General features: G+C 45.9%; 1 protein-coding gene across 3 annotated transcripts in view; it reads right to left on the bottom strand.

Annotated features, from left to right (window-relative positions):
• Window positions 1–12,311, bottom strand: part of PALLD (palladin, cytoskeletal associated protein) — a 343,917-nt gene extending 331,606 nt beyond the window's left edge. For 2 of the 3 annotated variants that reach the window (XM_075564239.1, XM_075564240.1), the window contains exon 1: window positions 10,317–10,342. In XM_075564239.1, coding sequence (XP_075420354.1) covers window positions 10,317–10,327 — 11 coding nt within the window. In that variant the 5' untranslated portion in view covers window positions 10,328–10,342. Of the gene's footprint in view, window positions 1–10,316; window positions 10,343–12,027 lie in introns of those variants that run through there. The other variant, XM_075564242.1, reaches the window with a different exon arrangement.
• Between the last annotated feature and the right edge of the window lie 491 nt (window positions 12,312–12,802).

Genomic DNA, 12,802 nt, shown 5'->3' with positions numbered 1-12,802 from the left:
CCATCAAGTCAATGCTGACCCATAGAGACCCTCTGTAGAGTTCTGAGACTATAAATGTTTACCAGAGTAGAAAGCCCAGTCTTTCTTCTGAGGAGCTGCTGGTGGTTTTGAACTGCTGATCATGTGGATCACAGCCACTATGCCACCAGGCTCTGTTCAAAAAGCATCAAAACCCAAAGTGTTCTTGTCTATCATTTGAAGGAAATGGGACTAATTACTTAACCATATCTATATATGGAAATACCAAATGGTTGTGAAAGAAAAACATCCTCCAGGAAGCTTCCAGAGTGCTCTGTAGGCAGCACACATTAGTTAGAACCCTGTGCCTGTTGTTTTCCAAGAGTTTGAGCTTGGGTGAGTTATGGAGCAAGTCTGAGCTTCAGTTTCCTAAGCACGAAAATGGATATTGTTAGATTAAAAGAGAAAAATAAACATAAAAGGCTTCTGATCACAGTGTAGTGAAAGTTACTAGGAATACAGTGAGGGTCGTCATGAACATCTAAACTTCAGAACTGTGCTCCCAGTCCTCCCCTCCGGCCACATCACCTGCAACATGAATGGGAGCACAATGGTGGTGTCCCCGGTTGCTGCAGACACTGAACCAGCCTGATTTCCTGAAATGGTTCATTAGTACAAAGAGATTTTGCTTTTTCAGCAGATAGGGTTTCAAAGGGTACTTGCAGGACACGCGGGCTGCCTTGATTCATGGCTCCATCGATTTTCATATTCGTAGTAATAACTAACACATGTGTATATGAAACCATGCACAGCACATTGTGCTCGTTCCAGTAAACAGCAGCCTGCTCGTAAGCAGGGACATTTTGACTGGCTGGCTGTGATAACTGTTAATGCTACAAGGCCAGATCCTGGATGGCACAGTCCTTTAGCTTACATTTCAAAACCAAAAGAAAGAGACACTCCAAATTGCTTCCTGTGTACTTTCCTCGTTCCAGACAGCACAATCTGGATATGAGTTCCACCCGAAAGTGTGGTTAGCAAACCAGACTGCTTTTCCTTTTTAGTTTAACCTGACCTAATTGAGGGCAGGGTGTAGAATTTTACCATAATTCTCCGAGATCCTCTAACAAGTCATTTAACATTAAATTTATTCCATAACTTGCCAAGTTATAACATAAAAGGTAACTTTGTCCAGCAAACTTTAAGCTTCCACGCATATAAGATATTCTAAGGCTCGAAGGCTCATTTCCAACAAGACCCCAAGTATCCCTTTACTGCCAGTCCCAAATGTTTTAATGTCTTTTCATAGATCTCTCACATCTGCTAAAGATAAGGCAAAGCATACATCAGACATAAGCCTCAGGAGGCTGATGTTTGGAAATTTTTCTTCAGAGTGTCACAAGAGAGCAGAGATCACAGGGAGGGGAAAGTATGATTTCTTCATACTGTGTTATTTGCGGTCAAAGTATGTTACTGTCTATGGTCCCACTACCACAATCTGGAGGTTTCTCAAGTGTGGGGTAGTCTAGTCTATTGTGTAGAAAGTGCCTGGACTTGAAAAGAAAATACAGAAGGGGCAATTAGTGGAACACATTTACCAAGACTGGGAGTCCAGTTGTGGCCCAAATACATTTCCCACCAGGCTATTAGGAGATACTTTTCTTTAGGATGTCACTTCCTCTTTGATAAAACATGTATAAAAGGCTCTTGTCGGAGGTCTTTCATTCGAACGATTCTGACTCAAATGACTCCAAACAAGTAAGGCTCCGTCTTTGTAATTACATGAACATATACTTTCTAAATGCACGGAGACTGGGAAGCAGGCATCCTGTGTAATCATCTGGATGTGTTCCTTCCTGGTAAGATGGTCATAAGACAAGGTTCGTGCAATGGACTAATGCCTGACGTGTTGCTGGTAACCAGTTAATCTTGGGTATGCTTTCAATTCCCTAGTCATCTCTTGGCCTGCTAGCGCAACTGGGTTTTCAAAGAGCAATCGATTGTTTTGCTGAACTTAGCTGAGTGGTAGACATCAGGAAGCACTTTTCTCTCTTACAGGAAGTTGGCTGTGAAGTAATGATGCCTAACTGGGTGGTACAAGATTGGCAGGCTCCCCAACCAGAGACCTTCTGGTAGTCATCAGAATGCCCTCATGAGCCAGTGATCTCATTCCTTTGACCATTGGTTCTGGTGGGCTTTTAAAACTGGTGCTGCGAAGGTTGACAAAATCAGGTGCCAGAAATTACCCAAGATCTGAGTGGGGAGCCAAAGCAGAGAACTCTGAAAAGGGGAAGCTAAGCAGGCTGATCAAACCAATGGGAACAAGAGTGGGATTGACCCACAGGTGGTGTCAGGTTCTGACAGCATAGGCGTGGGTTTATGCTGAGAAATGGAAGCTCGACCAGGAGCTAGCTGTCTGTGGCTGGTTTCTACAGGCCAGCTTTATCATAAGAAAACCTGCTGCATTGAAAGAGTTTATTTTGGGAAGGGAAGTTTGGGAGAGGGATTCTTCCTGTTTGAATTACTGACACATAACCTTTGACCCCTTGCATTGCCTATTAGATTGCAGGGCTCCATTCGGATTAATGAATTAATGTTTTTGAGAGTGAGACCCCAAGAATCCTCATGGTCCACAAGCACATCTCTTTCCCTTTCCGTGGGCTTCCTAGTCATTTTAAGATTTAAATCCCACTAAGATCAACTCCAAGGCATTGAAAGCTGAGGACTAAAGGTCAAGTCATGACTCTCTGGTTTTGGGAGTCCCTTGATTACATTTAAAAGCGTAAAAGGACGTCAAGCAGAGGCCGGGGGAAAAGAGGCAGTCACTTGAGGAGATGGCTTGACACAGCGAGTGGCGACAATAACGGCGCAAATGTAACATCAGTAACGAGGAGGGTGCAGGCCCAGAAAGCAGACCATGCTTCATTCTGCTGTTCAAGGGCAACTATGAGTTGGGACTAAGCTGACTGCACCTAACAAGAGCACTTAATCTCAGTGCGCCTTCATTAATTCACTAATTAGGAAAATAAGAATTCACCAATGAGTTAGCTCACTAATTAGAAAAATTAGGAAAAAGGCATTTCTTCACAATAGTGGCTTATTCTAATAGAAATAAAAGTGGTAAATGCAAATTTTTATAATTACCACTCTCCCGAGCCAAAGTGGAACCTTGGAGATTCCTACTATCTTTCCCAAGAACACTCTGTACTTAGGGACATTATAGCCCTCAGCTACATGTCTCCTGGAAGACTCTGTGGTGGTCCATCACTTAACACTCCGAGTCCTGTCTGATGGTCACTGTGAGTGTCTGATGCTGGGAGACAGACTGCATGCTTTTGAAATCCTGGTGCTGTGGGGGAGAAGAGCCTGTAAGGGCCAGGAGTCTCCGAGGTCTATTTCCCACGTGGGTGAATTCCAGAGACTCTTTCTGGGCTAAGCTACTTGCACAGTGGCTGAGTGAAGAATTAAGAAGCGGAAGAAAGGGATTAGAGTCCCCAACGGGTTCAAGAATTAGAAGACTTGTTGCAAACGAAAGGGGGTGGGCAGGCTCAATAGGAAAAGTTCTGGATGAAACATGGAGGAGATGGTGATCATCACGAGCACCGGTGACAGTGGCCAGCCAAACGAGGGTCAGATGAAATGAGCCAGTGAGGTCCGAGCATCACTGTAACACGAGCGCGGAAGTTGGCCGCATCAAGTGAAGCACAGGTGGAAAGAACTGTGAGGTGATCGGCACTTTGTCACACCTTTACGAGAGCTCTTTGTCCAGTACCGGCCTTCACAGTCTGAGAGGCTCGGAGTATTGAGCATAGTTCCACAGATAGGAATAGAGATGATGAAACAGATGGAGAACAAGAACTGTGAAAGAACGCAGAAAGGTCTGGTATTATTTAGCCTAGAGAAAGGAAAGCTAAGGGGAGTCTTAAGCTCTCCGAGTCCTTGAAGGATAGAGAGGTCATTTCTTGTGATGTTCCTATTGGTTTCTGTTCAGTTGTTAAGTCTAAACGGGCTCTGGAGGCAAGGGACATGTTTCACTCCAACCACTGATGAGGGATCACCAGATGAGGGGGATGGGGATGCGATGAATTGAGAGATTTAAACCATTGAATCGGATGTTGGCAGGAAAAGCAATCCTGGTTGGACTTAGAATCAGCCCTAGCTGTGGCCCAGAGCGGTGTTTGGGGGCAAGCAATTAAGTTGTCTGGTCCTCAGTTTCCTCACCTGTCAAACAAGGAGAATAAAGCCGAGAACTTCTGCTCCAAACTCACTGCCATCGAGTCAATGCAGACTCATAGCGACCTTCTAGGCTCCGAGGGCAGCACTTCCCCTGTGGGCGCCAGACACTATAACTGGTAACAGGAGTGGAAAGTCTAATCGTTCTCCAGCAGAGCAGCTGGTGGCTCCAGACTGCTGACCTTGCGGCCTGCAGCCCAACTTTTAACCCAAGTCACCTTTCCCAGTTCTGAACATTCAGAGTCCATGAGATGCATGTATCCCATGGTGGCTGAATTTAATCTACGAAGGAGCTCTGGCGGCACAACAATCAATCGCTCTGCTGCTCATTTGCAGTCTGGCACATCAGATTAACCACAGGGTTTCGGTGGGAGAAAGGCCTGGCAATCTGTTCCCATAATGATTGCAGCCTGGAAAGCCTAGAGTTCTATTCTGCTCCCTGGAGTCTCTCTGAGCCAGAACCTACTCCACGGTACCTATTCGTGAGAACGACATTTGATATACTACAGTTAAAGTGTGATCATCTATAGGGACTTCGTGTGGGAGTATCTAGAGAAAGCGAAGACAATGGCACAAGTGGGAAGGGAGTCTAAAGAGTGCTAGGCAGCCACCTCAAACAATCAGGAAAAGGAGTGGAGACTGTGGAGTGTGAATCTGGATAAGGAGGCAAGGAGGAATCCTCAGTTAAAGGGCTAAGCAATGTCCAGCTGAGGTCCAGAGGACTTACTAGATCCAACAGCTGAGGAAGCTACTCCAGTGACCACCAGGGGATTCAACACTGACCCGAATCCAAGAGCACTGGGTCTGGATTCAGATAGGAAATGGCCCAGATGCTTCTTAGACCTGAAGCTCTAGCAACAGGTAGGCTTTGAAGTAAGACAGGCTTGGTTTCCCTTTGGCTCCGCCATTTATTAGCACTATGCTCCTGGGCCAAGGTGCTGAACCTCATGAGAAAATAATATGCACAATCATAAAATGGGAATAGTCCACCTACTTCATAACAGTGCTGTGAAGATGGAACAGAAAAAATCGCTGCTGTGATCCTGCTTCTGTGAGTGGAATTAAGGAAGGATAGAAAGAACTCACAGTGACGTCATAGAAGAGAGCTGAAATTGGACAACTACAACTGACAATCATGCGGACCCACTTGAGCATCTCACGTTCACTCTGCTCCCACTCGTGTCACAGGGATCATCAATTTTGAAGTAGGGATTTCATTATACAAATCTGTCGCTGAAAACCTGAGGCTCAGGCTCACTAACGACTTGTCCACACGGAACCTGGAATTTGGGGAGCTGGGTAGTTGCCCAGGCGTTCTGGCTTCAAAATCACTGCTTTAGCAGTGATCGCACCAATATCATGGGAGTGAAACAGGAAGAACCGGAGGGACGGCTCAGTATTGCACAAGGATAACCACGTGAGCTGACGAGTGTAGGCTGAACTTAGAACTTAGGCCAATCGCTGGGAGTTGTGCACTGATTGACTCTTTCAGGGTATGCAGCCTGTGGGGAGCAGGACTGGGAGAAGTGACATAAGAGAAGGGAAAGGTTGAGTCAGGCTCTTTCTAAACTCAGGACTCCGAGGTGCCATCTTCAGCATAAATCCCCTTGTCCCAAGTCACTCGTCCCTCCCATACAAGCCAAATAAAATTCAGTTTAGGAAAGTTTTCTGTTTGTATGCACTGAAATGAAGATCCTCCAGTTTGTGTCTTCAAATAGAACATGATCATAGATTTGATGTTGCCATCACTTTCTCCAGGAGGCCTGAATATTCTTTAGACGCCTTCAGGAGTCCCGTGACATCACCAGGGAGCTGCAGGCCCTGGAGGCCACCTCGGGTGACTTTGTGAGAGTGGAGGACACCGCAGTGACCACTGTGGTTCAGTAGAAATGCACTCATTTTAATAAAAACACCCCTTTAGTTACTTACAACAACAAAAATAGTTTTCATGGGCCTGGCTTACACGTATCAATAGACCCACAAGGCTAAGACTCTGGAAACCAATTTACTTTGTGAGCCTTCTGCTGCACTCTGGTGAGCGCTATCTTTGTTACCCAGGTCCAGCCACACTGTGGATCACGGGGCTTCCTCTGCACGTTTTTTCATTGCTACCAGTGTTTTCCACAGCTACTGATTGTGCCGCAAGTGCTGGTGCTGTGTCTACAGCATTGCGGTCATCAGTATTTGTCAACCTTTATCAATGGCTTTTGGAGGATTCAGCTGTAGTTAAAGGATAAAAATTAAGAGAGGCTTCTGCTCAGGTACTAATATTGTATAGCCAATAAAGATATAATTTAATGTAGAAATATTTTACCCAACAATTTTGTTAATATTTATATACTCTGAGAACTATTACCTTATTTAATTAAAAATTATATTTACCATATATTCTATAATTTTTATAATTCTAAAAATTGATGTGTTATTAAGGACGTTGTATGGCCTGGTGTAGGGGTTCCCTAGCAGCATAGAGGTTACACATTTGTCTGCTAATCACAAGGTGAGCTATTCAAAACCGCCAGCTACTCCATGGAAGAAAGATGAGATTTTTCTACTCCAGAAAAATATCCCACGGCAGTTCTACCCTGTTCTATAGGCTCACTATGAGTCAGAATTCACTTGAGGTCAATGAGTTTGGAGGGTTTTCTTTTGAATGGTTTGGTACAGGAAGAGGTCCATAGGGGCGGTAGTGACATTGAATCATCCATTTGTGACACCATTGAGTTAACTTAGCTGTTTTTCCTTTTGGTTGTGTGACTGTCTCTCTGATATCTCCTTACACAACTCCCTCCCAGCCAGCACAGCATGCCTGCGACTCCCGCTCCTCTTTTAGATATTAGGTCCAGTCCACTTTGAGTGAGACAAGATTCTCTGCCAAGGAACTCATGTTATCCTTGGACATTGACGTGGTAAATATATGCATCTATACCTCCAAATGCACCAGACACAGAGCCCTGTCTGCTCTGAGCTTTTAAGAAAAGGGATGGCATTTTCTTTTTGAAATAGCTTAGATATAGTCCTGCTGGAAAGAAGGAATATGACTAAGTGATTTCTCCAAGTTCTTTCCAACAAGTGATTCATCAGAGAGAGAATTTTAAGTTGGAATGGACCACAAGATTCTGGGCCAATTGCCTCCTTTTGCAAAGGAAGAGAGCGACATCCATAGAAGAAAGTGTCGTAGAGGCTCTTTGCTACAGTGGAAAGGACATGGTATTTGAAATGCAAAGTTCTGCGTTTGAGACCAGGCCCTATCACTCACATGCGGTGTGACCTTACGCAAGCCTAGAACATCAGTTTTCATACTTGTGAAATGAAAACAATGCTCTTTTGTCTGTCTGCCTCCTAGGCCCATTCTGAGGATCACTTGGCATCATGCATAAGGATCCCACAGCATTTAATACAGCATTTTATCAAGCCCACCATCAGTTGCCATTGACTTGATTCTGACTCTTGGTTACCTCATGGGGGTCAAAATGTAACGCTACAGGGTTTTCAACAATTGATTTGGGAGAAGCAGATCACCAGACCTTCCTTCCGAGGCACCTCTGGGTAGATCTGAACTAATTAAGCAGCAGAATGCTTAATCATTTGCTAGGGACTCCATTTTATCAATATAATGCACTATTAAACAGTTTCTTAAAGGTTATGCAATGCCAAAACCAGGATCCTCAATTCCAGTGGAGTTCAGCTTCCTTGTTGATGGTTTCCAGTTATATACTTACAGGATTTTTGACAAGTAACCATACTAATTTGATTTTCAGACTTTCCTTTAAACCTCTGGAGACACACAGACTCGAACTGTGGGGATCCAAACTGCTAGGATGAGTTTCAGATCAGCAACAATAACAACAAAGACTTTTGGAGGAGATCTCAAGTGGCCTTCCATTACATCACAGTTAAAGCCCCCAGACCCCAGAACAACTACTGCCAAGCAACTGGGTATGCATATGGGCTTCTTTACCATGTAACTACTCTAAGCCACTTTACAGCATCAAATTAGAAGTTGGACTTGGCTATTTGGTAGCTTTTAATAGGCGACTAGGGTATGATATCTTGAAGACTGAAATAGGATGAGATTGAGCCATAGTGTGCCGTCATAATAGATACTTTACATTCAGGCTGGACAAAGATTTGGCAACTTGCTCAGTGGTAATAGGTAGTTTTCAGTGCCAGTTTGTGGTGGCTCTCATCGGAGAGGCAGGAGATGGGAGCTTAGTCCACAAATGAAGCGTGGGCCCAAGAGCTGTGTGTTCCCCTGAACCCCATCATCATTATCAGTTGGAAAAGATCAGCCATGTTTCATTTGGTCCCATGATGTAATCACAGGGTATATTAAGTCCTTAGGAGGTTGACCAAAACCATCTCCTCCACTCATTAAGAGGCATGCATACACTGCCAGCACTGAGATTGTGGGCCCCTTGGCACAATGGTGAAGGCTGGAGATTGCCTCTTCTATTACTGATACTTTCTCAAGTTTGACATGGGATAGCTTTCTTTCAGTCCCTGAAGATAATTAGATCTTTTCTCTTGTAATGGTCTTTCGCCTTTGAAGAGCACAAAAGATAAATCCTACTTTTCTGTTTCCTTAAACAGGAAAAGCTTCTCAAGCTTTCAGAAACAATGGAGTAGCCAAGCCTATAATAAATTTTTTAAAAAACACAGCCCTTTGCGTTAAGCAATTAAAAACAAAACAAAAACACTGTGAGCCAGTTTAGCCAACAATTTCCATGTTAAGGGAAAAAAAGAAGAAGAAAGTTCAAGTTGGAGCCATGTGGTCTCAATAAGGCAGTAAAATATATTTTCTTTACCCTACACTTCATGTGCCCATAACCTTCCTTTTAAATCATCTCTAACTAGCCCCCAAGCGCTCTGACTGCAAATCATTTGGTGGCTTTGCTCTCAGGCAATGGAATGTGCTGGAGTAGACTGGGAGTCCCTACCAAGTGCGCTCAGAGGGAGCTGCACTCCCTTCCCTCGGACACACAGACCCAGCAAAGTCTTGAAAGGTCCTGAGCTGAGATAGCACATGACATCATAGCTCAATCGTTCAGGAAGAAACTGCAAGGGCTGCAGAACAGCACAACACGCCACAAACCACAGTGGGCAGATAAAGTTGGAGAACAGCTTTTCTTACGAAAACATTCCCAAATACCACAGGCAGCTGGCAGAAACACGTTTAATTGCATTTACAGAAACCCATTGTGTCCAGCAGTCTTGGGAGGAATGGGAAGGTCATCGAAGCTGGTTCTCTAAGGGGAAAAAAGGCAGGAGAGCTGAAAGTTGATGTCACTGCATTTCATCACGTGTGTTATGATTACGTCTGCCTAGCTGGAAAATTATTTGGTCGGGTTTGAAAGAGAACTCAACCTCATCAGTAGCCTATCTTTGGATGTATGGATGAGTTGAAGTGCAGTCCAAGGTATGAGAAATCAATTATTCAGTTCATGACTAATTTAAGGGGCTCCGAGCTTGTCCTGGGCGTAAACAAAGCTCCAGCAACTGCCATCTGCCATCACATCATCGGACCCAACTTTGCATTTCTAAGTGCCATTGGAGGTTCTGTTTGTGTATTTTCCTTTTCCTTTAAAAAGTCACTGTTCAAAGAATTAAGTATCCAGGCTTTGAAGGGATGGTAAATGAATTGCGTGTGCCTTTAGGCACCTCCGAGAAACAAAGTTCAACATGAATTGGTAACACGTGGCTAAACTCCAGGGAAAACTTGTCCAAGTATCAAGACTATTTTAAAGAGTACTTAGCCTCATCATCCAGTCATTGCTAAAATGGGAGTTTGAAGGCTGCACCTTCTAGGAGACAAGAGAAGGATATGGGCTAGAAAGTGCTGGGTACTTTTCTAATTTTAGCACTGCAGAGTGATCATCGCCGCTAATTCTAGTGTGTGATTTCACCCAAGGCGAGCTTTTCAATAGCAATAAGAAAAGGAAAAGGCCCAGGAAAGTCACAAGACCAACCAACCAAATCTCAAAACCAAAGAAAACGAGCTAGAGCTCGAAGTCGATCACGTCCCAGAGTAACAAGAAAAAGTTTCAGAGCTGCTAGAGATACTACTGTTGAGTAGTTACCAGCATCCAGAAACATATGATTTTATATCCTATTTAGTAACTTACCTGGAATTCATATTTTTTATCGGACACCCAAGGAGAACTTTCCATTTCAGTTGAGGAGGGAGTGAGGGGCAGGGGAGAAGCTCAAATGCATGTTCTTAATATCTTCATGGAACCTCTAAAACAATGTGGGGGGAGGGGGGCGGGGACCTCCTGGGTTTCGGAAAATGACCTGTTTGCCATTGTGTGGGCAATTAGGAGTTAAGACTTGCTGTTGAAAATTGCTGGGTTCAGCAGTGATTTCCCATGGGTGTATCAGCAACAGAAACAAACAAGCATTCTTCTGCACTCACTTGGAAGTGTTAAAAAGGCTATTTTCCATCATTTGGACAATCATTCATCTTAACCGACTAGGATGTTAAACAACATGCCAGCATCCTGATGATGTTGGTAATCATCAGAAAGTCGCAAACAAGCTGGCCCTTAGAGGGCCTCCTTCGCTGGTGGTCCTCCTCTCCGCCCTCCATCACCCCTCTCTTTCATCAAGAGCCTTCCTGCTTCATGAAATGAGAGGTGACTTCAGCACAGCTGGACAGCTCTAGTGTGTGTGTAGCACAGGTCAGAAAACGAAAGAAACCACCTCATTGCATCGAGTCAATTCTAACTCACAGGGACCCTATAGGACAGGGTAGACCTACCCCTGTGGGGCTCCAAGACGGTAAATATTTCCGGGAATAGACAGCCTGGCCTTTCTCTCTGAGAATCCGATGGTTTCCAACTGCTCACCACTAAGCCACTGGGCTCCTCAGAGGGGAATATGGGGGGGAAACACGATTTAAAAGTCCTGCTGGATACTTTTGGAGGAGCTAATTTCAAGAATGTACCCAAATCGAATATTTATAAAGCAGTGACAGGAATGCGTTTCATTAAAACCAACGAGGAATGTCAGTTTTTCAGTTTAGTCTTTCCACGGTAGAGGAGCCACCAGGAATGCATTCTTCCCTATTGTATTGTGCTGGCCACTTGTTCCCTGAGAACTACAGCCAAGAGAATGTTAAGGACAGGGACCCGATCCAGGGCTTCTAGGAGAAAAAGAGAAGAGAATGTGTGCAGCATTGGGCTTCGTTAGACAAAAGTATGCCAGAAAGTGAAACCCAGGCAAACAAACAAGCAACTTTTAAGCAATGGGGAGCAACAGGTGTGAAAGCACCCAGATTTCTCATGCGGAGGGTGAAGGAGTGGGGTGGGGATCACTAAAATCTTGCGTTAAACAAAGGGTTTCCAGTTAAGGATCTTTCAGGCTCTGATGCTGTCAGAAATGGATTATTCTGTGAAACTTTCATTCTGTTTCGACCAGGGATGGCGCAGATGACAAAGAAAGGAGAAAGAAGACAGACTCGCGCAGCAAACTTTGCTCTGGCCAGAGAAACACAGGGAAGCGAGCTGGCTTTTCTAAAAACGCCTTTTTTTTTTTTTTAATGCAAAAAGGGAAAGATCCAAATTCAAGCCTTTCCACCTTCCCTCGCCTCAGCTTTAACAATAGAAAACTCCCGCTGAGCCAGACTCAATACCACCCGCGGCTCCCCAAACAGAGTCCCGGGAGCGGGCTCCGAAACCCCAAACGGAGTCCCGGGAGCGGGCTCCGAAACCCCTTGAGGAGACGCGTATTGCGAGCGAGTCTGCTACCAGGAAACGCCGGAACCCAACTCGTGCCTGCACCAAGTTGTACACACTTTCCCGCGCCTCCTATGAGCCGCTTAACGCCCACACTTACCAGGGGCGCAGGGGACCCTCTACCCGCAGGAGACTTCTCTCCTTCGGTGCTCCGGTTCCTGCCTCTGGCCCGCTCGCAGCTCCAGCGCTCTGAACTCAGCGGGGTGTGCAGAATCCCACGGAGGAAATGAACGCGCAGCCCAGCTGCCCAAAGCCCGGGCTGCGGCGAGTGGTGCTGCAGACGTTCTGGGGTCTCGGGCTCCGCAGAAGCCTCCTGGCGGGTGGCGGGGGGCGGGCGGCCGCGAGCTAGGCTTCTCGGGGACCCGAGCTGCTGCCTGGAGGTCCGCTGAGTGACTGCGAGCGGGGCTGCAGGGGAGAGTCCGCTGAGCGGCTGCGAACCGGGCTGCAGGGGGGTGGGGGTGAGGGGTGGGAGTGTCCTGTGCGGAGGGCCGCTAAGGTCCAGAAATAGCCCTGGGAGCTACCCAGCCCAGTCCGCCCCTCGCGTGCCCTCACCGCTCCTAGGAAGGATTTCCTTCCAGGGAAAGGTAACAAGCTTCTTTTCTCCAGGGGTTCGAAAGCCACTTGCCCCGTTCAGGTTGCGAGCTCAAGACCACTACTTCCCATAGCAAAGCTGCGTCTCCTAAGGACACCTAGGGGGTGCGGGGTGGGGCTGGATCCCAGTGGCAACCAGTAGGGACTTTCTCTAAGCCATAAAAGAAATCAGTTCCCAGCGCGGTTCTCACCCAGAGGGTCTTTTAATTGCACGTCCCCCCTCCTCCCAATCTGCATTACTTCTCCAGAATGAAATTGCTTGGCCGATGCTGCCTCACTGCACA

This window comes from Tenrec ecaudatus, chromosome 12 (assembly GCF_050624435.1).
Source record: "Tenrec ecaudatus isolate mTenEca1 chromosome 12, mTenEca1.hap1, whole genome shotgun sequence".
Classification (NCBI taxonomy): domain Eukaryota; kingdom Metazoa; phylum Chordata; class Mammalia; order Afrosoricida; family Tenrecidae; genus Tenrec; species Tenrec ecaudatus.
The sequence above is the reverse complement of the archived record's forward strand: the minus strand, read 5'-3'. Positions and strand labels throughout refer to the sequence as shown.